Source organism: Miniopterus schreibersii, assembly GCF_964146895.1.
Source record: "Miniopterus schreibersii genome assembly, chromosome: 11".
Classification (NCBI taxonomy): Eukaryota; Metazoa; Chordata; class Mammalia; order Chiroptera; family Miniopteridae; genus Miniopterus; species Miniopterus schreibersii.
Window position 1 is genome coordinate 39,475,037 of NC_138111.1, and position 25,325 is coordinate 39,500,361.

Sequence of the window (25,325 nt, forward strand, 5' to 3'; positions counted from 1 at the left end):
CAATATTTTTGTCTTTAGTGTAAATTAAGTTCATAGGAGGTGCCTCATATTCTGTCCCTATTAAATATTTAAATATTTCTAAAAGGAAAAATAAGCAACAAGAAAAACTAAAAATAACTAATACTAGAGAGAGAATGGGGTAAGAAACACATGGACAGTATTTAAAAGACTCAGTATGTATGTAATTGAACTCAAGATTTAAATTAAGTCAGATAAAGAATTGAGGTGGTGGCATGATCCATTTAATTAGTCAAATTAGCCTTCCACTGATGGACTTTAATTTGTTTCCAGTTTTTTTCTTATAAAAAATGTTTCAGTGGACATCTTTGCGTGACCATCTCTCAGGTGATTCCCTTATAATAAATGCTTAGGAATGTTACAGCTGCATAGAAGGGAGGGTTGTTACAGCGGCATTGAAGGCAGGGTATGCACATTATTAAGGCTGTCACTACATATTATTCTGTAGCCAACTCCTGAAGACAGGTAAAGGGACTTTCCTAATTATGTGTTTAATGCTAAAGCTCAGTCTGGTGTTCCATTTGGATCTTGCTTATTGTAATGTTCCCTCAGTTGCAAGGCGCTAAGTAGTTTATGTTCCTTGTTTCTGGGGAAACCCTGGTAAGTGAGCGACCAGAAGATGTGGGAGTTTGAAGATCAGTCTTGGAAACAGCAGAGAGACAAGGAGAAGGCTAAGAATCTAATCCAAGTTTGTAATAAGTCATTCAGTTCACACTATCACCCTCATCGAGTGTCCACATGACACGTCCTAGGCACTTTGAAAGACATTATGAAAAAGTGAAGACTATAGTGGCACTGCCCTCATAGATTTACAGCCACCGAATTGATCATGAACACCATCTCCCAGTTCTAGCTCTCAGTGGGAAGAGTTAAATCTTTTGGAGATGAAGTACCCAAAAATTCACTTAATTTAAAAGAATTTTGCCTTGTTGAATTTTGAGGGTTTTTTCTCCCTAAGTTTATTCTCTTTAGTTAAGAACTATGATATGAAAAATTCACTCTTGGATGATATTCGAAAGGGCCCTTTTTGTGTGAGCCAGAACCTCTCAGTTGGGCCAGCCTAGATAAACACATCACAGTGTCACTGCTTTTAATCTGCATCTGTGGGCTGTAGTGGTCGCAGCTCATCATTTTTTAATAGGGAAATGGGGGAGTGTAGGGTTCTGACCACACCTCTGCAATCGTGGGAGAAGGGCTGCAGGACAAGAGTGGTCAGGCACGTTTTATTATTTTGACATTTTAGAAGTTGTGGAAGGTCACTGGCAGACTCAAACTTTATTCTGCTTGGGCTCATGTTCAGGGATCAAACTATTCTTTTGAAATGCTCAGTCCTTAGCAGTTCCTCTTGAAAGAAATGCTATCATTCCATTCTTTGGGGAGGAACGAACAATGTGGCTTGTGTGTTCAACCCACTTGGAGCCTTCATACACTGTTTCTTTAGAAGGATTTGCTTTCCAAAGTTGAACTTCTCAGAACTCAGAACACCTTATCACACTTTCACAAGCCTTCTCTCTGGAAATGGAAAAAGAAAGGGGGGGAGAGCCTGTCCGGACTTGTGCCAGTTAAATCTGATCTCTCCGGGGATTTGTTTTTCTCCTGGCGTCAGATTAGATGTTCAAATCAAGCAGTGTTTGAGGCTGCGAGGGAATGTCCATGGGATTCTTACCGAGGCTAATCCCTCGGCAGCACATTCCAAGGGGCTAATCTGCCCAAGTTCGTTGCTTACTTGAAACGTCTCTCGGGGGAAGAGCCGGACAAGTGACTTTTTTTCCAGTGGGCGGTCATAAGAGCATTATTAACGGGATGGCCAGCCCCAGACGCAGCAAAATGAAAGCAACAGGAGCTGCTCGTGGGACTGCCTTCGCCACCACCCAGAGTCAGTGCGCAGGTAAAGTGATTTCAGCTCACTTTCCTCCTGTTCAGCCTCCCAAGATAGGACCTGGGGACCTAAAGGAAGACCAGAGGAAAGCAGGGAGAGGTTAAGGGAAAGCAAAAGGCAAAGTGAACACAGGATTCAGTACCTTTGGGCGTTTGGTATTTTGTTCTGAGTAGGACAAAGTGTACATTTAAAACATGAGAGTCTCAAAATGAGGAACAATGTGAAATTTTGCTCGTGATTTATTCCTATAAAGTTAATGGACTATTTTTTCATCTTACAATTACTGGTCTGGGCTGTTGTCTTTCTGTTAAAGTTGCCCTGCTACAGGGTGGGATGCAATAGCACTTTCCAAGAATTTCTGATTTAATATATACTATGTGTGCCCTTGTAAACAACCCCTGCCTGGAGAGAAGTCCCTGATTCTGCAGCTGGTGCGGAGTGGAGAGTCAAAAGGGTCAAAAGTAGTTTGGGGGACTAATGCTTGTAGCAGAGCCTTTGTGCAAAAGAGTTGAAACCTGCTTAAATGTAACAACTTAATTTTTTGTCTTTTGAAGACAATATTTACAGGTGTGTTTTTTGTTTCTATCATCTTGATGCTTTATTGACTGTACATTAGACTTTCAAAATTTATAATTATCTATTCTTTGAGGGTAATCAGTACACTTTGTTCAGAATGTGCATGTCCTCGTTTTTGTTTTGAATGAGATGTCCTTTAATCATTAGCCTTTGGAAAACACTTTCCTTTTACACATCACACATGACCGATAATGCAGAGAGGCGAGAAAGAAAACAGCCTTTCACAAACTCAGCCGTGGTGATGTGGCCTTTCTACTTTTAGAAAGGAATGTACATAGGTGATTTTCTAAGGTAAGAGTACAGGAGACTTCCGAAGTATATTTAAAGAGATTTTAGGACACTTTTGTCCATTGAAGTTTTGCATTCTATAGGGTCGGCTAGGAACACGGCATGTCAAAAGGATTTCATGCTTTCTAACAACAGGAGAGCCATTCTGAGCTAACTTAGGTGAATGCTGGAGCCAAGTAGAAAGCCTGACACAGAGTATTCAAAGACTTGGAACAAATGAAGAGGGAATTAGTTTTGAGAACAAGTTGAACCATGATTATACTTCAAATATGCCTTCTCCCAGAAAATAATTTTAAAAACCTACTATCTGCCCACACTGAAGACCAGAATGAAAGCGCAGTAAGGCAAAGCCCATAACAGAGCAGAGTAAATTGTGCATGATATTTTGTAAAATTTCTAATTCATGTGTTCTGCTTGCATTCTTTCTGTTATGTATTATACTTTCCTTCTCAAAAACGAGAGAATCCAATTCAATTATGAATGATGGAAAGATTCTTTTTTACATTATGTTTCTTTTTTTCCCCTCCTCCCAATATTCTGTGCCTTTGCAAAGGAAATTGTTAATCTGCTGATAATAAGAAATAGAAACTAATCCTCTATCCCTTTGCTAACAGTGAGGTACCTTGTCACCTTCTAGTAGGTAATTAAGTTGCTAAACTGCACACAAGTCAAATTACTTTATAATTAAAGGCTAACAAGCAAGTTGGCAATCCACATGTAGTAATTCTTACTACACAGCACCTGAGTAAAGCTTCCAGGGCTTTCCAAGTTGAAACTGGGATCCATGAGAGAGAGAAATGACGAAGGTGCCCTTGAAAAATTGAATCTATGTCATAGTCTCCCAGATTCTCAACTTGGGAGTCTTGTGATTACATTTCTTTGTTGTAGTTAAAAAGATCCCCATCCCCACCCCTTTGTTTACTTCTTTATCTTAATCTGATGGCTTCCTCATGTCCCACCCAAATCCTTTACCTCTAAGAGAGAGGAAGAACAAGTAGCACAGTGTTCGTTACTCCACTGGTGGGGACTGGAAAGGGGAAATGAGAGGAGGAAAGATACAAGTATGAACTGGCTCTAAGACATGCCTCTAGAAGCCCAACTCTGTTCAAATACCAGGGCACTTCCGGGCATGCCCAGGTGGCACTGCCAAAATCAAGAGTACTTAATATCAATAATATCCAATTTGGGAGGCAGTTTAGCAGAGTGGGTAAGAGTGTGAATTCTGGAGTCAGACTGCTCAGGGTCAAACTCTGGCTTTAAAATTCATTTGCTGCATCTGACTCAGTTTCTTCATCAGTAAAATGGACATAATAGTAATACTTCCCTCACAGTGTTCTTATGAGGCTCCAAGGAGATAATAAATATATGACACAATTCCAGGCACAGAGCCCTTAATAAAGGTTAGGCATTGGTATTATCTACTGAATCCCTACTAAGTGCCAGGTGCTTTCCCTCAATCATCTTCTTTGATTAATACAACTCTCCAAAATAGCCATGATTATCTTCATGTTATAGAAAAGGCTCAGGGAAATTAAATAAATTTTCCACATACCTTGTTAGTGACCAGCCAAGCCTTCTGAGAACATATCCCTAGATCAATCTAGGTAAGTCAATCTGCAATTTCATAGTACTCTCATCAGAAACTTCATCTAAATTTTTAGTACCAGAACCAACCCAAGACTGGTCTGACTTCTTGAAGTGAAAACATAGTTCCCAAATAATAATGATAACAATTCAGTGTGTCAGGCATTATTGTTGTGCCCATTTTATAAATGAAGAAAACTGAGAAACAACGAAATTATGTGACTTGGTCCACATAGCTGATTCCCACTCACACCATTTTTTTCTAACTGAACCTCATGCTCTGCCCATGATCTTGCCATTCCTGCTTTCTCTCAGAGAGGATTGATCAGTACCCCCTAAAATTCCCAGGTGCTCTCCCAAAAGATCCTTCTGAATCCTAGCCAAAGTAAACCACAAAGAAAAAAGAAAAGCGCACTCTTTTCTGCTCCCTAAGGTGTAGAGAAAGTTGGTTCTCAAATGTCCAGTGAGGAATATTTTTACCATCTTTCTGCCAAGAGATGTTATCAATGAAAGTATTCAGTGTCTAGGAAAAATCACAGCCTATGAATAGTTTAACTTACAGGCTTTTTAGAGAGATAAAGACTGGTTATCATCTACACTGCTAAGTCCATTTCTGTTGCAAAGATGTAACCACTAGCTTTTCCGACATATTTGAAAAGAAAAATCTTTGAGAATAGACACTGGGCCTATTTTCCTGCCCAGCTGACAAACAGAACTGCCAATGTTACCTTTATGGTGTGAGGGTGCAGAGGGCCACCTGGGCCCAAGGTGGGTCTCTGAGGCAAGGTGGGTGCTCCTCTCCCTGTGGACAATGCATAAACACTCAGAATTACTTGACCCAATTGTGACCATGACTGAAACAGGATGCAGTTCCTTCACACCCCTCAAGCATCCCCCATGTGGCTACTTTTAAGTGTGTGTTACCATGAGTATTCGACAACCACTGCCTTCAGTCCACATGCTCGTGGAAACTCTGTTTTGAAAGAGGAGGGAGATGCACGATTAAGGGGTGGAGGGCAAACCAGACCTTAGCAACACTTATACGAACATTTGGGTCCTTGGCAGAGTCAATATCAATCATGGCCAACAAGTGGGGGCTTGTCATAGTGAACACCGGTCACTGAGACAGGCAAGTAAACAGCTTGGCTGTGCTTTGGCCCTGTATATTTTAAGAGTATGAATTTCGTCCTGGCACTGGGTTAGGTAGAAGATGACACCAGATAGAAATAACATTTTAAGTTGCTATAGCAACTTTCATCTTAAATACTTAGAGAAGAAATCTTTTGAATAGCTTACTGGATTCCATAAGAGACTCCTCTACTATTTCAAATGCTGGTAAAGAAAGGGGTAAAAGGAGCAGGATGGACACTCTGCTTCGGAACAAAGATGGTAGTGTTTTCCGGAACTGCCTTTATCTTTCCAGGAGTCTAATCTTAGTGGCCAGACTTCTGAGTGGACAGTCCCAACAATTCCCACCTAAGAAGCTGTATTTTCTGTGCTTAAAGGCACGTGGGATGCAAAAAAATGTGTTCTTACTTCTCTCCAAAGGCATTACCTGTGAAATTTTGGGCTGTGATGAAGACATTTATCTTCCTTATGTTTCCATTTCCTTTGTTCCCCTCTGTATTTAAGTACTGGTCATTTAGATTTTAGAAAAAACATGGTGATGGATTAGGGCTCTTGAGTTGTACAATTCCCTCACCATTTTTCTTTCCTTCTACAAGGAAAATCTAAGTGTCAGCTATGAAAACTTTATACTTGTTTAGATATATGGTTGACCATTGAACAAAGCAAGGGTGAGAGGAGCTAACTTCCTGCACAGTCAAATATCTAAGTATAACTTTTGACTCCCCAAAAGCTTACCTACTGATAGCCTACTGTTGACTGAAAGCCTTAATAATAACATAGTCAATTAACACATTTGTTGTTTATTATATGTATTATATACTGTATTCTTACAATAAAGTAAACTAAAGAAAAAAAAGTGTTAAGAAAATTGTAAGGAAGAGAAAATATTTATACAGTATTTATTTTTAAAAATCCACATGTAAGTGGACCCACACAGTTCAAACCTGTGTTGTTTAAGGGTCAACTATATATCTTCCCAAAACTGAACACTTGTTATCTATAGGGTTATAAACATATTGCTCTATATTTGCCATTTTCTCTGTAAAGAGCATTGTTTTTCTGTCCTTCAAAAATCATGAATTTTTATATGGTTCTATCACTAACTTTTTTTTTTATTATGATCATTTCCTTTAACTCTCAATATTATAACGTTGAACAACCTAATTATCATGTTCTGGGAATGATTGATTTTGTTGTATGCAGTGTTTGTGTAACTACAATTTCAATTTAGTTTATAAAATATTAGTCTATTATGTGATCCTGAAATTTTGCTGCCTAGTCAAACACACTTAAAGATTATGTTCACCTTTACTCTTCTTGTTTTTTTTTAGGCTCAGAAATCCTGGATAGAAAGAGCATTTTATAAAAGAGAATGTGTTCACATCATACCCAGCACCAAAGACCCCCATAGGTAATCTTGCTATCTTTATAATGTATCAAGAACATGAAGTAGCAACTGTGGGAACAAAACTACAATAGTAATCACTACCTCCTACTAGACCGATGTGAAATTAAGGATCAATTTTGATTGTTGCTGCCATCTCTGCAGTGAATTCTCTACGAGTCTATACAGAATAACAAATACACCACTAGGGAAGGAATTAATCGCTGTATCTAAGAATGGGTTATAACTATTTTTAGCATGGTAACTGCTTTTTCTTTTTAAGCATTTCATCATAATGCTTTGTTTGTACCAACATGCTTTGCTGTATTGAAAAGAAAATTTTTAAATAAATGGCTTTTAGCAGATTACTAATTAGACTGCAGACCTTCAGATTCCTATCAATGCACATTTTTAATGCCCTGCTTACCTTCTTGAAGATCAACAGAATATATAAGGTGGGAAGTATTTGGAATAAAGTAACATATCAATGTCTGGAAATGCCTTTTTGAAAAGGCAATGTAATAAAGCAGTTTAAAATATAGACTATAGAGTCATATAAACTGTGTAACCTTGGACAAATCACCTAACCTTCAGAGCTACGGTATTATACTCATAAAATGAATAGCACATTGTTAGCATTTAATAAATAGTAACTATGTATCAGTCTTATTACTAATAATCATAACAGCGGTGGGAATAAAGTCTGAAGGACATCTTCATGGTGTAAGGAGTGAATTTTGTTTTCAGATATCTTATGAATAGTTCTTTCATTGTTTCTTCAAGAACACTTAAGCTGCAGATTTTTTCCCTCTGAGTTGGATATTTGACAGTGAATGTTAATTTGGAAAAGAAAAGTTAGGCTGTGACTCACATATGCACATTTAAATGTGCATGTTAAAATCCTTCCCTTGAAGCTGTGTCCTTCCTGAAAGATTTGATAGACGGGACGGGTCGGTAGAAAAATCTACAGAGCTTTTGTTGGCAGATTCCAGTCCTGAACAGTACGGCAGGTGTGAAGGGTGGGTGGAGGACAGGAGACATGTCACAGCCTATATACTAGAGGAAACGAGGAGGGGGCAGGAAAGAAAAGGCATATGTGTCGGGTAAATCCCAAGCTCCCCGTTTGCCTGACACAACCGCAGTAGGGGTTCCCCCTGAAAAGTGACAGAGTGGCTCGCCACGGCCTGTAGCTTTTCCAGCCTCAGCGTGTGTTGCAGTCGCGGTTAATACAATGTGTTCACTTTAACCTTGTATGTTGTAGGTGTTGCTGCGGGCGCCTGATAGGCCAGCATGTGGGCCTCACTCCCAGTATCTCCGTTCTTCAGAATGAGAAAAATGAGAGTCGCCTCTCTCGAAATGACCTCCAGTCTGAGAAGTGGTCCATCAGCAAGCACACTCAACTCAGCCCCACGGATGCTTTTGGGACCATTGAGTTCCAAGGAGGTGGCCATTCCAACAAAGCCATGGTAATCAGAAAAGCATTCAGTCACTTGCCGAATTCTCTCTCAAGTCCTACAAAGCAACGGTAGAGAGCTGGAGATTCAGTCTTTGGACCTGATCCCAACTCTGCCATTTCCTGGCTGGGCAGCCTGCTCTAATTACCTTGCTCCCCTGTATCTATGCTCTTTCTCTATAAAATGAGGCAAACAGACCTTGTTCCAAGGATTTTAAGAGAATTAGTATGAGATCAGACACATGACTTGTTTTTATTAATAATAACAAGTAGCTTTCTACCCACAATTTATTATAGTACTATCTGGATCTCATCTGTTAAGACATGTTTTTCTAACTCCTTTGTAAAAGTATCTTACCTTTAGGTTTGTCTTTTGTTCTGTTGGTATCTAGCATTTCTCTCAATTCACAGTAGAAATGATCGCGCCAGACTGTTTTCTTCTCTGTTCTATTAGATTGAGTGTTTTTCCTCCACACAGCTGTGTTCAATAATGCTCTCAATGGAAGCGCTCCATATGAAAAGCATTTTTCTTTGGAAAGGAGGCCCTAGGAAATAAACACATTTTACTTCTCAGAATTGTCACTTCTAAATTTCAGCTTTCATCATGGGCCTCTCCCTACTTGGCTGTCAGGTTTTGCCAGGAGAAAAGTATACCATGTGTTTTTGGAAATTCTAGAAATGTTATATTCCAACAAGCTAGCTTCTAACTGTTAAAAGAGAGTTCATTGAGGGTGGAGCAGTTGGAAGTGGCTGTTCTCAGGCAGGCATGCTACAGAGGTTTCCAAGTTTGGAGAGAAAATTTTGCTTAGAGAACATACTGCAAAATGCAAGAGAAGTCCCTTCACACCAGCTACAGTCTGGAAATATGCAACAAAGCCACATCTCTAGTCTTTTTTCTCTCCCCTACCCTTTCGCACATCTGCCCCCCAGCAGTATTTTCTTCATCAAGAATAGCTGACTAAGCTATTCTCACAATTTTTCCCTAAAAAAGTTAATTCTGAGCTATATATTAGATTAAAGCCAAATTTGAACAATATTTTGGGAAAAAGAGGATACTGTGTGCAACTTCCAGCAAGGCCTGGGAAAACAAAGGAAGGGTTCATCTTGGCCTGTACAGAACCGGGGGGAATGGACACAGTAACTTCCATATCCGCTTAAGGGATGTATTTCCCCACACGAGACATTAAGCGTCCCCTACTCAGCACAGTCCCATTTACAGCATGGACTGAACCATATACAGTGTGGGTCCTCTGGAACCAGGCTCTGATTAAAAGCCATGCACATTCTCCCTGTAAGAAAACTACTGCAAAAGAAGAAGTGGCTTAGTAGGCAACAATCATTGTAGAGGGGTCCACCCAGTGACTTCAGAGGGTGTTTGTATGGAGCCTGCAAGCATCATGCCACAAGCTCGGAGGCACATGGTGAGCTTCCGGTCATTATTTCCATTGTTGACATACAGTGTCTGTCAAATATCGAGCAGGAATTTGCTCATAAGTAAAAGCGTCCCTCCAAAGTGAGCACTTAGGGAGATTCCAGTTACCATGATGTTGCCACTGACCAGGACATGTTTTGGAGACTGATTTTGGACAATTTATAGGTCACAGGAGAAAAACCACCTCTATTTTCATCAAATAATGCTTTTAACCAAAAATTAATCTCAAGTACCTGCAGTCCAAAAAACTTAGGGCTTAGTCACAAAGGACTTCTGCTGCTTTTTAAAAATTAAGTCTATTGTCAGAAACTAAAGTTTTCCACCACTGAGAATTCTAAAAGAATGGGACTAGTTTGATAGTGAAGCCTATGGATTCTGGATGCAGTCTTCAGTTTTTCCCAGAACCAGTATTTGTATGCTGCAACATGGGAAAAGTTAAATTCTCTGGACCACCACAATTTATTTTATTATCCAGGAATAATAATACTACCATCATAAATATCAAATGAGATGATATATGTAAATTCTTTGTCACAGTGCCAGGCACATAACAAATGTTAAATTAAATTTAATTAACTTTGCTATCATCATTATTATTATTTTCTTTAAGCTCTGAAATTTAAATATATATTAATATATATATAATAATTAATACATTGAAGGACACACATTTGAATGCGTATTTTGATATACTGTTTTTTGAAAGTCAACGTATACTCTTTCAGTTAACCTTTAGAATAATTCCAGGAGTTCTGAGTCCTTCACTAATGGTTGAGCACAGAATCTGAAGCCACATTGCTGAGGTTACAGCCTGGCCTGTCTCTTTCCAGCTGTGTGACTTTGTCCAGTTTACTTAACTTCCCAGTGCATTAGTTTCCTCATCTGCAAAATGGGGATGCTAATTCCTACTATATAGGGCCATAGCAAGGACTGCTTGAGTCAATATACATTACATGCTTAGAACAGTGCCTGGTGTTAAAGCTAAACGTTTGCTATGTTATTACTTCTAGTAAGAGTTCACTTACTACAGTTATAGAGAGGCTTTGAATCAATTAAAATAAGATGTGTAATCTTAAAGTCAGAATGAATTGTATCAGATAGAACTCACTCTCTTACTGACTAGCCAGAAAGTCGTTTAAACCAGTTAATGTAGATGAGCCTCAAGATTTCTTATCTCTAAAGCAGACATGATTGCCTTATGAGATGTTTATGAGACTTAGAGAGAAAATAAAATCACCCAATATACAGCTAGTGCTCAATATATTTATGAAGCACATAGTGATAGCACAGTGAAGCAGCCTCCTTTACTTAGGGGAGTCCAAAGATATCTTAAAATATTTCCACAGGAGTATCAGTCTGCATAAGTTGGCATTAGTGACAGTCACTGGCAGGAGCCATCACTGTGGGCACCAGCTTATCACTGACTAGAGATATGTGGCTTGTAATCACCCCATTACACACTTTGACTTCCATATTGAGTCAGTCTCCTGCATCCGCTCACTCTAGCAAAACAAAAAGTGAAATACTGTTTTCAGGTGTCCTCTGTACTTTATTCACTATAGACCTCAAAAATTAGACACCTCTGTTTGTGTGGCAATTGTACCTTTTATGATGGACAAAGCCAAGATTCCTTCTCATTCCACAATTTTCCTCTACCGGAGATTTTGTCCCCTCCTAAAACTGTCTAGTGAATTTAAGAAACCCTAAGAACCCTGGAGACCAGAAACCCAAATGAATTTGTTAAAAGGTGTATCCTTCAAAATACTTTTGTACCTGCTTCCAGGGTCCATAGCAAATAATAATGGGAATCATAATAAAATTTATTGAACATCTATGTGCCCAGCACTGTGCCAAGTACTTGTGTATGCTAGCTCATTCCATGTTTATGACAGTAATATTATTATTCCTATATGATAGAATAACATACTAAGGCCCAGAGAAGTTAAGTAATTTGCCTTATGTCACACAGCTAATATATGGCATATGTATATTATGATATTTAACAGTAGAGAAAAAACTTGAAGAGCTGGGTAGAACATTTACTCTGTTCCAGAGGAGCAGACACATATGGACACAGGACTTTAACAGCCCTCCCAGGCCTCACATAGCTCTATGAAACCCAGAGCTGTTTGTTGGTAAGCAGGTTAGGCAAGGTCAACTAACTACATGACTTGTGGAACCTAAAATTTTTAACTCAAGGCTAAAATTTTTAAAAATTTCAAGACAAGTGCAGAGCATTAAACCATAAGCATTGCCTTTCTGAGCAATGTGACTGCACTGAGTTTAGGTCTCACCTGCTCTAGGTGGCCTCAGAACAGTCACTATAAGGGGAAACCTTTCTTTCTGAATCTAATCAGCCAAACGAGGACCAGTTTTTCTTTTTATTACAATCAAATGTTTAACAAGTGGGAGTCCTCCTATTGACCAGACACAATGAGCACTTTGTCCACTTGGAATATTTGCCCTGAAGTATTCTGATTCTCCTGTCTAGACAAACGGGTTGAGCTGTCCAAAGGTCATGTGTCTTGTTTTATCAGGCAGGATGGTCGTTCTGCACCAACCTTATCTCGTGTCCACTCCAACAAAAAAGGATGCAATTTGGACACAGGGAAAATCAGTAACTACTCTCTGTTAAATAGTGCCAGCCTTCAGATGGAAAGCCATGGTTAATTATTTGCCAAGATTTTAGTGAAACAGGTCAACTAACTTAATATGTCTTTGGTCCCCTGCTCCTGACAAGAATATTTGAAAGTTGAAATGATTTTAGCAAAGTGGTCAAAAACTCCAGAGGGCAGATTAACTTTGACCTTCATTAATTTTTTAAAATAAGGTATAACATTAACTTCTCACTTTCAGACAGCCCAAGATGAAGTGCTTGGGTCTCCAAAATGCCAGTGTGGTCTGGACACAGTGTGAGGCAGAATCTACTGGAGTTTGGTATAAGATACAGTTGGAGAAAAGAGAATCATTGTTGAAATTATTTTCATTATTATTAACATTATTAAAACTATAGCTGCTCAGGAACATTATGTACCTGTGTTATCATATAAGCAGTACATCATGATGTCACAGAATTCTGGGCACCAAAGACACTGGTGGGATCAGATGCAGTGGTTCTCAACCTGGAGGCTCAGGAGGACCACTGGGGCTCCTACAAATGCCCATGGAAGAGTCTCCTTCATTGGTCTGAGATAAAAACTGGCATCCAAGGGTTTTTTAAAAGTTAGCCAGGTTATTCTACTGTTCAGCCAGGCTTAAAAAATACGAAATAATCCAAAATCTCTCTACGTGTTTTATAGATGAGGCAACTGGAGCCCAGTTAAGTTGAATTGTCTTCCAAGTCACCCAGTTATTTAATGACAGAGATAGTTCTTGAATACAGGCTCCTCAGGACTCCCCATCAGTTCTGTTTCTTCTCTGTCCTGTGTGCCTGGTATAACTATAGTCATGTTTTGAAAGGAAGCTAGTTACCATTATTTTTGTAGCTTTTTATAAGGAATCTGAAAACTTTGTGGTAGAGGTATAAAATCACTTATTTGATGAGCTGCATTAAGCGCAGAAGCTGTGAGCAGGACGAATTCTTCGTGAAGCTGCAACCTAGGTTGCTAATGGAATCATTTTCTGAGCCCTTCCTAGTACTTTGTGGTTTTCAGTCCTCAATTCCCAGACTTGACAAGCTCTAGTAAAACAGAAATGAAGCCAGTTTCTTTCACACATACAGAGAAGAAACAGTGACATGAGAAGGACATTCAAAGCTGACAGTGAATGAAGGATTCTCACTCCCTTCTCTTCTCAGCACCAAGCCACATCTTGCCAAATTGTATGTCCCAAAAAAGGCACTCCTGGGCTTCTAGGGATACCTGACAGTTTATTCAGATGCATCATGAAAGTCAGAACAGAGGGACCAAAGAAATGAAGATACTAAGATATTAAAGCTCCAGTTTCAGTATTGTTTTTCAAGGATGGGTTCCAGGTAACTTTTTAAAACTGCCTTAGAACAACAGCAAGATAGAGCAACATCAGACAGACATTGAGTCCTTTCTCAAAGACTCTTCTTTAACCTGAGACTGTAGGTTATTTAGAGAAGGAAGCAGTGCTGCACTTGATGAGACAGAATCTTATTTGCTTACTAATCATCTCTTTTAATTAGCGCTGAGCTGACTTGTGGACAAGGTAAGTATAACCTAATTAAGGACTTGTACTTAAACCTCTCAGGTCACCCACATAATTCTCAGGTTTTCCCTTGTCATTTACTCTGCTTAGCAGATCAGGTTGAGCTTCTTATTAGAGGTTTTATATAATTGAGCTAACTATTCTTATACCTCATTTTCATACCTGAAGCTCTAACTGTTGAGTCTGCCAGGATGAAAGCCTCATTGCCTGAGCATTGTGTGTAAAGGAGGGGAGGGAGGAGGGAAGACCTAGGGAGAGACACTAGGTTGGGGGGGGGGGGGGGTGAGGCTACCAGCAGCATGGCATCTACAACCTTATACTCTTAAAATGCTTTGGGATTGAATTTGACTTTTAAAAACTTGTTATATGTCGCATTATGCAAATTTTGATCTGGAAATAATCCTTGACTGACACATACCAAATATGAAATTAAATGAATCTCACTTCACAAAACAAAATAGCAAACCACTAGGCTATGGCTAACTAAGCAGCTTTCCGTAAGCATGGTAAGGTATTGCAGGGGTTTTGTAATGGCTCCATTGATTTCCAATTTTCATCATGTAGTTTCCAGGCCATTGAATGGACACTGCCTTTCTCAATCTGAGAATAAAACTAGAATTTGTCACTAAAACTTCTGATCCCAATCATAGACCTATAGAGCAGGAAGAACCAACCTTCCTCAAGGAACCCATCTACCCTCTAGAAAATTCCCATCTCCTTGCTTCTACAAGAGTTTACACTAAATAATTCTGCCAGAAAAAGCATAGAGTACCCCCTGTGACCTGTTCATATTCTCACTGAAGTTTTATAATTATTTCTAAACCTTTACCTTTGGCTTTTTAGCACCCATGATCTGGAAGTACCCCATATCTAACACTGAGGAATTACAAAAACAATATGGAATAAATTATAATGGCATTTCATTTCCAAAATGTTCTGAGTCATCAAACTAGGAATCCAATAACAGTGACACCTCACATTTACATTCCCAATATTTCCTTTCTAGGGAGCTTTGACATACGTTAAACCACCACAAGTATTCAACTCTTGCTGCAAAGCAAAAAGCTCCATAGACTTGAAAAGCTGCTATCAGCAAAATTGTCTTAGTAGACTGGCATAACATATTCTCCTTGGCCCCAGCTTTAATGAAAAGCACTCTTCTAAAATGTGGCTACAAAGAATTAGAAAATGAAATATTGCTTGTCACATCTCTTAAAAGAAAGGAAAATGGGACAAATTTCCCACTCCAGGATCATAAGGCATTAAAAATACTGTTAAGTAGATTTTAGCATTAGTAGTTGCATTACTCAGAACAAGCACTACTAACAAATAGCAATTGCTTATTTCCAAGAACTAAAGGTGCTTTTGCAGTGTTAGGAGGAGAATTTGTCATTTACCATTTCCAAGAGTGTAGCCAGATTTATTGTTCTGCAGGGGTTGTTTATTTTGTTTTTGTTTTTTACATTTTCATTTAAAAAGCTGGGTAAAGTGATGTGGGTAGAAACTTTGGGCTAAAGAGGTGACTGATTAATTGTCAGAGCCAAATTGCTCCTCAGAAGCTCAGATTCAGAATGCCAAAGGAAGATTGTGATTATTTTTTAAATTAAACAGCCCCAGCCTGTTCTAAATAGTCCTGGCTGCTTCCCCACTCTCTAGCCCCTGCCCACCTGCGTGTCATAAAGGGAAAAGGCTACCATCTGTTTTGTGACACCTCTGTGATCTCCGAGCTTCGTGCAGAGAGGCCATAGTAAAGTTGAATTCTGCTTTCATGAGTGAATGGTAACATTTCTAATGATGAAGCAGTAAGAATGGCCTTAGAAAAACTGCAGTTAAGTCACCTGCTGAACAAAAAGACCTTTAGCACCAGACAGAACAAAAACTCAAGAGCTTTAGTTACCAACGCTCTCTTCCATTTGAACAAAAGAAAATCTCTAGTTACCTATTATAGTCTCAACTTTAAATTTTTCATGTATAAGTTTGTGGTTTGGAACTCAAAATATGTATTCTTGTGAAAGGTATGTTATATGCATTGTCCTCCAAAGCACTTAAGAATACATCAAATAGCACAGTTTCAACGAGAGAACCTCTGTTTTACGCAAATCATCCCCCTTTTTTTTTTTTTTTAGTTTATCTTTATTGTTGAAAGTATTACAGGTGTCCCATTTTTTTCCCCCATTGACCCCCTCCAACTTGCTCCCACCCCCTCCCCAGGCCTTCACCCCATTATTGTCTGTGTCCTTGGGTTATACATATATGCATATAACTTCTTTGGTTAATCTCTTTCCCACCCTCCACCCCTCTTCCCTCTTTCCTCTGAGATATGACCGTCTGTTGCATGCTTCAGTGTCTCTGGATCTATTTAGTTCATCAGATTCTTTTGTTCATTAGCTTCTTCTTAAAGAAGACCCTTCAGCATTTCATGTAGTACTGGTGTGGTGGTGATGAACTTCTTCAGCTTTTTCTTATGTGTGAAGTTCTTCATCTGACCTTCAGTTCTAAATGACAGTTTTGCTGGGTAGAACAATCTTGGTTGTAGGTTCTTGCTTTTCATCACTTTGAATATTTCTTGCCACTCCCTTCTGGCCTGAAAAGTTTCTGTTGAGGAATCAGCTAACAGTCATATGGGTGCTCCCTTATAGGTAACCACCTGCTTTTCTCTTGTTGCTTTTAAGATTCTCTCTTTGTCTTTAACCTTTGGCATTTTAATTATGATGTGTCTTGCTGTGGGGCCTCTTTGGGTTCCTCTTGTTTGGGACTCTCTGTGCTTCCTGGACTTGTAAATCTATTTCTTTCTCCAGGTAGGAGTTTTCTGTAATTATTTTTTCAAATAGGTTTTCAATTTCTTGGTCTCTTTCTTCTCCTTCTGGGAGCCCCAACAATACAAATGTTGGGCTGCTTGAAGTTGCCCCAGGGACTCTTTACACTATCTTCATATTTCTGTATTCTTATTTTGCTCTTCTGTTTGGGTGTTTTTTGCTTCCTCATGCTCCAAATTGCTGATTTGATTCTCAGTGTCCTCTACTCTATTGTTGATTCCCTGTAAATTATTCTTCATTTCAGTTTGTGTAGCCTTCATTTCTTTATTATGTCATTGATGATCTCACTAGTTTCCTTAATAGTCTTACTAAGACCCTTGAGCATCCTTATAACCATAATTCTGAACTCTGTATCTAGTAGCTTGCTTGACTCTATTCATTTAGTTCCTTTTCTGGAGATTTCTTCTGTTCTTTCCTTTGTGACATGTTTCTTTGCCTCCACATTTTGGCTGCTTTCAGGTGTTTGTTTCTATGTATTAGGTAGAGCTGCTATGCCTCCTGGAATTTGTAGAGTGGCTTTGTGTAGTATGTGTCCTATAGAGTCCAGTGGCTCAGCCTCCCCAGTCACCTGAGCTGGGCCTTCTAGGTGCTTCCTTGTGTGGGCTGTGTGCACTGTCCTGTTGTAGTTGAGCCTTGGTTGCTGTTGGTGTCACTGGGAGGAACTGACCCCCAGACCAATCAGCTGTGAGGACCAGCTGCAACTACAGCCAAACGGCTGCTGTGCTGGAGACACCCCTATGGAGCAGGATTTACTTCAGTGGAGCTTTGGTGTTCACCAAGTGCGCCCCTTGAGTGTGTCACTGGTGGATGTGGTAGGGTTGTAATCCAGCGTGGTCGAGTCTGACCACCAGGTGCACTGTCTCTGGGGCCTCCTGGGAGGTGCAAAGTCAGCCTCTGCCTGTGCCTTGCCCAGGGTTACCCAGCAAACTGTAGTTGGCTGCTACTTGTGCTGGGCTTAGAGGTGTCCAGGGAAGGCCAAGCTATGAACCAATGCAGGCTGCCGCTGGTGCCAGGCCTGGGGCCACTTACTGAGAGGTATGGGGCACGCTGAGGCCAGCTGCTGCTTATATGAAAGATTTTAGGAAAGTCCTAAGAATGGGGCTCGAGAGGCCACTTGCAGAGAAAAGCCCCTGGAAACGGCCTGGATGAGCTGCAGGTGGGGAGGGGCGGGGCCTCCGGGAATCACGGGGCGGGGCCAAAGGTGTGGGTCAGGTGCTGGCGATTCAAATATGGCGCCTGCCTGCCGGCTGTGTGGGGGAGGATTCACCAAAGGAGCCATGGCCTCTGCCAGCTCCTCTGCCTGGGAGAAAGCTGACCCTCCACCTGTCACCCCGACTTCAGGCAGGTTAGTTCCTCCCCGAGTGTCCCGGGTCCTTTCAGGCTGCTGCCTGGCGCTGGGCTCTGAGGGAGCCTCCGAGTGAGTCCGTGCCGGGCCCTTTAAGAGGAGCTGCTGGGGCTCCCCAGCCTCCTCGACCCTCAGGGACAGTCCCCGCTGGTTTCACAGCCCGAGGTTGTGAGGATTTCTCTTCCCGGCCCTGGAGCCCTGGGCTGGGGGCCTGCTGTGGGGATGGGACCCTTCACTCCTCCAGGAAACAAGATGTCCCTCCCGGGTTTACCCCGCGGCACCGTCTCCGGGATCCAGCCCCAATCCGCCCGCGTCTCCTCCCCTCCTCCCGCTCTCGATGCTCCTCAGGTCCCTGGTTGTGGGGCTTCTGTTCAGCCGGATGTCAGGAGGCTCTGAGTGAGGGCGGTGCTGTGTTTCGGTTGTAATTTGGATGTGGTTGCGGGAGGCGCGGGTGCTGGGCCACCTACGCGCCATCTTCTTGTCTCTCCCACGCCGAGCATTCTTAAGATGCAATTCTAAGTGTCATTAGCTCATTCCAAGGTTTCTGACAGTCAGGGAACCTAATGATGTAAAGGAAAAAGGGAGATAACCAAGGACATGGGTAACTTATTTGAGCTCAGTTTATCTCTAGAAATTAAAAACGGGGGAACTTTTTGAGCATGTGCTGAAGGATGGGGTGGGAAGCCCGGAACAGCCGTAGCATTCTCCCTCTGGACCAGCACTTCCCTGTAAACACCTGCGCCAGTCACTCCAGATAACTTCGAAGAGTTGAGATACAAAGCCCTACTATGAAGGGCATACCAGCGAAAAAGCTAAAGGCAAGTTATTTGAATTCTTTTATATGCAGAAGTAATTTATAAGGCGACTGCTTATAACCATCACCCAATTTGCATGTATCAGTTTTGCTGCCATAACAGGAATTTCTCACAGTTTAATCTTTACAGTGTCCTGTGAGATGGTCAGGATTATTCCTAGTCACAAGAAAAGGTGCTCAAATTGGCCAAATGACTTACTGGGCTACTATTCGATGCTAGAGTGTGATGCTGCACATAATTGGGACTCCAGAAAATGTAAGCACATGTCACCACATCAGAGTCATGCCCAGGTGACAAAACTTAATATACATATTAGGAGCATTTCTTGTTCGTAAGGAGATCCCTTAGCAATTAATGAGCTCACAAGTGGACAGTCAGAATTGCTTATCTTGACAACTAAAATAGCTCCTAATTTCAAATCACACTGACCATTTAGCAGGAATTAATTAATTGCTCTGGGCATAGTCATTTATGATTTTGAAGCTACTGATTCGGCACAAGAGTTAGCTGTTAAATTACAAGCACTGGAGAGCTGACTGAATGACCCTATTTTATAAGTGTAAGAATATAATTTAAATTTTAAACCTTCAGATATCATAAAATATTATTTTATCCCATAGTTTTAATCATTCTCTTATTCTCGTGTTAAACTAAAAATCTTTAACTTCCAAGACTGAACTTTTTTTAAGTGAGGTTTTATTGAGCCAAAAATGCTAGCCAAAAGACTGGTCTTGGGGCATGGAGTCTCAATCACCAGCAGCATGGCCAGGTAGAAAAGACAGCATGTCCAATGTCCCAGAAGTTGCAAGCAGTTTAATATATCAAGTATGGGGATGGGGGAAGAAAGATATAGTCAGAGAATTCACAGGAGCAATAGACAGAGATGTGGGAGATGGTGAAGCAGGACCAGCTCTGGGACAACAGAGTCCCCATAAAGAAATGTCCACTCCTGTGGATTGGCTGTGGGCAGCAGTCTGGAAAGATCGCCTGTAAAGGAGCGAAGGTTCCTGGATTTAGATGGTACCTGGCTAAAATAAACTGCAGAAATAGCCACCTGGAAATTAATCCAAAATTCCAAGGGGTAAAACAGGAATGTGAGAAATATTTTGTTAGCTGATCAGCAGCCATCAACAGACTAACAGTTGGATCTCTTTCTCTCACTCTCTAGCCTGCTCTTTAGTTTAGAAACATCTCAGAATTTTTTTTCTTATCACCCAAAACCATTTCATTGAGTTGCTAAACAATAACATAACAAAAGTAACAACTTGATTTATTTAAGAACTTCATTTTTTTCTTATCTTGCCTCTTTTTCTTGAAGGGAAAGGCATAGTAAATCACAAACAGTGGCTAACACCAAAGGTCTAGGGACACCCAGTATTTGTGTTATTTATCATGGGTGGGCTGTAGTTAACCACATGTTCCTTTGTAAAAGAATTAGTCCTGGTCACAAGAAATTAGGTAGGTAGAGATACGCTGAGTAGCTTGTCAATGGCTATACTTTCCTATTTATCATGACCTGAGTTAATTCTTCCAGTGTTTCCTCTGTTTTTCTCTTTGATTTTCCTCAATATTGAGTGGTCTTTCTTCCCTTTGGCCCAATGACAAAGACACGACACACTACTTAGAATCCGTGGTCTGGGAAAGAGTTGTAATCCTTGCTACTCATGTGGTCCCTGGGGAGCTAGTTAGAAATGCCAAACCTCAAGCCCCATCCCAGACCTGTTGAATCAGGACCTGCATTTTCAAGGTCCTCCTGGTGAGTCATGCATGCTAGTGTGAGAAGCACAGCTCAACCTAGAGTTTCCAGGGTAGCAGTAATGGATTAGTGAGTGTTTAATTAGATAACTAGCTCTGAGGTCCCAGTCACTCACCTTCCCTGAGTTTCAGTGTCCTTATCTGTAAAGCAGGAGAATTGAACTAGGTGATTTCTAGTTCCCATGACTGCTAAGGTATTTCTAAGTCTTATTTCTAAGACTGTAACTACTTCACAGAGAGTACTGAAAAAATAATAGGTCAAACATGGTCCCTCCCCTCAAAGATCTTGCAACATGGGGAGATAAAACATGCAAGAAACAACCAGAAAAAAATATCAGACTGGTTTAGTTGAGAGTTATATAGCATCAACATGAGCTTGCATTCTCAGGAAAAGTCAATGAAAGTCTTCGAAACACTAGAATGATTTATGTACATGAAAGGGGAGGGCTTGAGTTTTCTAGGACTTGGAAAAGAGCATTAGCTGTATCTATGTATGTGGTGACATAGATAACCATATACATAGGTTTATTGTTATATGTATTTATGGCATTTCATTTATATATACTTATCATAACTTTATTTCTGGTTGCATCTGGTAATATCTTATATCTGCTATACACTTTAATTTTTTCAACTATACTGCAAGAGTCATTGGTATGCCTTTTGTCACTTTTCTTTGAAAGAAAAAGGAAACATTTGATATGCAGTTATTATAGGTTTAAATAAATATAATCAACTGTTACCTTAGTTTAAAATTTTCATTACATTATGTAGAACTCTTCAAAACCTCTAAAAATAATAAAGTCACAGAAACAGTTACATCTCAGTCCAGCTAGTATAAAGGGATTACTTATATTGAAATTTTAGAAATATTTCAACTGTTGCACAAATGTTAATGTTGGTAAAACATAAACATGATTTCCTTCAAGCAAAGAACATATCCCAGTGAAAAATTGTGCTTGTGCTGCATTTAAGAAAATCAAATAATTTGAAAGTTTGTAGTAATTCACAATTTCAAGAAAACCTTTAAAAATGGTGACTTCCTCTGTCTAATGAAGGTTCATTTGGCAAAGCAGATAATTTGCTCCTTTTTAAAAATCTGAGTACATATATCATTGCAATCACTAAAGATAACCAGCCCCAGCCATCTCTTCCCTGTCTAATCAAATGCTAATCTTCTTCCAGTATGTGCGAGTGTCTTTCGATACAAAACCTGATCTCCTCTTACACCTGATGACCAAGGAATGGCAGTTGGAGCTTCCCAAGCTTCTCATCTCTGTCCATGGGGGCCTGCAGAACTTTGAACTCCAGCCAAAACTCAAGCAAGTCTTTGGGAAGGGTCTCATCAAAGCAGCCATGACAACCGGAGCGTGGATATTCACTGGAGGGGTTAACACAGGTAATTGGAAGTGGAGCAGAGAAAGGCAGCATAGGGCCACAAGAACATTGTGACTAAGAAAATTTTCTCCTAAGGTTAAATATATTTACATTCCCCCAGCTTCTCCTACCCATGTGTCCATACTCACTGGTTATCTCTCCTCTCACTGATTCTCTCTCCCTCCTTTACCTAAATAATACCTGAACTGTTATTTCTCAACCAAGAAGAATTACTTACACATAGGAAACAGGTTGGGATGTTTAATGCATGACTATACAGAGTTTTTAAATGTACTAATGAAATTTCATAGGATATTTTCAATACCCCAAGTAGCCAAATAAACATCTAATAATTCTTTTTAAAAATTTTTTATATTTTTTAAATACAGTTTACATTCAATATTGTATTAGTTTCAGGTGATCAGTATAGTGATTAGACATTTATATAACTTACCAAGTTATCCCCCCAATAAGTCTAGTATCCACCGACCACCATACAGAGTTAGTACATTATCATTGACTATATTCCCTATGCTGTACCCAATAATTCTTTAAGGAATAACTTTTGCTCTAAATTACAAGCTCCGCCTCTGTTCTTTAAGTGATTTTAAGTTTGATGCAAATAGCTTTAATTTTTATAAAATCCCCTTTCCAGGTGAAACATAAATTGTGATAGCAAATCCCAGAGTGTGATTTGTTTATTATTTCAAATATTTCACTAAATAATCTCCACATTAGTAGAAGATACACTCCACTCTAAATTCCAAACAGTTTTGTCTACTTGCCAAATACATTTCTATATTGCGATACAGGCAAGCTGTCAAACCAATTCTTACAAACCCACTTACGCTTAAGTGCTTATCTGCAGAATTAATGTGCAACAGAGAGTGGAATGGATGCCTGGAAATTGTTTTGACATATTTCCCCAGCCGGAGTCTGAAGTGCCAATTGAAAGTACACAAGTAATGTTGCAGTGAGTTAATTCAAACTTGTTACAAGGCTCAAAGTCTGCACATGTGGACACACTTGGAACATTCTAACATAACCCTGGACCAATGAGTTTCAAATAAAAGATTATCTCAGTGTTGTTTATTCTTTTGCCTGTAGTTTGGTTGATGTTTGAGCAAGACCTGCACTCAGAGTTCTCCTCAATACCTAGAATTTGTGACCATTCAGTGTGGAACTCCATAGGCACATTTCAGCAGTGAACTCTGCAGATTGCCCGTCCTAATGGTTATGTGAAATCCTGACTCAGTCTGTAAACGGACATAGTCTTAGAATGACCTGCTCAGCAGCTCTTCACTGTTGGTTTTGTAGTAATCAAATATCTACAGAGCAATTTTCTTTCAATGACTGTTTAGGTTTTAGGTTCTAACATTCACTCGCAGCTTAGTGGGCACCATTCGCCCGGGATAAGTCAGCCTTTTGCTCCCCTGACATAACCTGCACCTCATGTAGAGGCCAACTCAAAACTTCTAAAGGTTCAAAAGGAATTTTTACTTGTCTTCTGTTTCTGAGTACTTGGAACATTGTTTATTGTTTTTCTTCTCTTATGAAGTGCATCTAATATCAAAAGAAGAATTTGCAGCATAAATACTGTAAACCAAAGAGTTCCTCTCTGCCTCACTCCAGGCTTAATGTTCAATGTAATACCCAATATGAGATTCTATTGCTGGCACACTCAGGTTAGGTAAGAGAAAATGGTGGAATTGTGGCAGATGGAGGGGCATATCATGAAGTTAAACATCTTGTCCAGGATTGGCCCTGAAAGGAATTTTGCATATAAATGGGGAAAAATTTTAACATTAATATTCACAGCTTTATTTCTTGTATTTTTTTAAACCAGTGCTCTCACTTAGGAGATCCATAAATAAGCTAGTAAGTGAAATTTATATTCTCAACACTCCCAGAAAGCTCAACGTGGATTAGTGGCCATTTACACTATTTTGTTATTTGATTTTTCTAAAGGAGGATCTTTTTGTTTCATCCTATGAATATTTCAGAATTGAGTTGTTTACACATGTATGTCCTGTCCCATGATTCAAATGCCTGGTGTGTTATGTGTGCTTAGTTCAGTGCATGGTTTCTGTGCCCCTACGCTGCGCTAGCCCCTGAAACATACAAAGCTGTGTAAGACACTGACCCTCTAATCTTTCCCTCAGGGAGTTTTTTTTTTAGAGGAGACATGTTCATGTGTGATTGTGACTCATGACAGAATAGGTTAGGTGACATATTGAGCTATTCAAGACATGCAAACCAGCCCTAGCTGGTGTGGCTCAGTTGGTTGAGAGTCATCCCATGCACCTAGAGGTCGCTGGTTGAATTCCCTGTCAGGGTGCATGCCCAGGTTGTGGGCTCGATCTCCAATAGGGGGCATGCAGGAGGCAGCCAATTGATGTTTCTCTCATCAGTACTTCTCTATCCCTCTCCCTTCTTCTCTCTCTAAAATCAATTAAAAAATATTAAAAAGATATGCAAACCACAATCCTGTTCAAACTTAGAAGAAATAAAATCCAGCTCAGCTTTCATAATAAGGAGATGGAACTAGAAATTTCACCCTTGAGCAATGGGTTAAATTTTTAAGTGAAAACATCTTCTTTTAGAGCATATATTTCATATCTTCTATTAAAAAAATGATCATTTGAAAGGGAGGTGAAAAGATTAGAAATTGTACCTTCTTTTTTTTATATATATATCTTTATTGATTTCAGAGAGAGGAAAGGAGAGGGAGAGAGAGAGACAGAAACATCAATGATGAGAGAGTCATTGATCGAGCCCACAACCCAGGCATGTGCCCTGACCAGGAATCGAACCCTGATCGCCTGGATCCTAGGTCGACGCTCAACCCGCTGAGCCACGCCCGGCAGGGCTAGAAATTGTGCCTTCTTCAAGTGGTTTATAAAAAGATAAGCCATAGGTCCCTTTACCACCTTATAAACTGAATTTCTCACTTTTAACTATTGTGAGAAAGGCCACAGTGATGGGGAAGGCCATCATGACAGAAGAGGAAATCTATTAGAATGATAAAGATAAAAAGGTGTATTTATATATTTTTAACATAAACTGTCCACAAGATATGCCAACATTTTTTTACAAGTAGGATCTGCACATTATGTGTCCATAACTAGAAAGATGAAGGCAAGGCTGACAAAACCTGAGCTGTCACTACTCTATTTGAATGACCTTAACTCTTACACAAACTGTGGTGTAGATTTAATATAACATTATATATGGTGCTTTTCATAGGATGCAGTCATGGAATTGGTTCTAAGTCATGCTAAACATATCATTATACTTATAAT

At 39.9% G+C, this 25,325-nt stretch overlaps 1 protein-coding gene across 7 annotated transcripts in view; it reads left to right on the forward strand.

Moving 5' to 3' along the window:
• Positions 1–25,325, forward strand: part of TRPM3 (transient receptor potential cation channel subfamily M member 3) — a 738,103-nt gene that overhangs the window by 520,925 nt on the left and 191,853 nt on the right. For 6 of the 7 annotated variants that reach the window (XM_081150433.1, XM_081150432.1, XM_081150430.1 and 3 more), the window contains exons 2-4: positions 6,805–6,884; positions 8,119–8,323; positions 21,832–22,045. In XM_081150433.1, the coding sequence (XP_081006559.1) occupies positions 6,805–6,884; positions 8,119–8,323; positions 21,832–22,045 (499 nt within the window). Of the gene's footprint in view, positions 1–1,651; positions 1,907–6,804; positions 6,885–8,118; positions 8,324–21,831; positions 22,046–25,325 lie in introns of those variants that run through there. The other variant, XM_081150434.1, reaches the window with a different exon arrangement.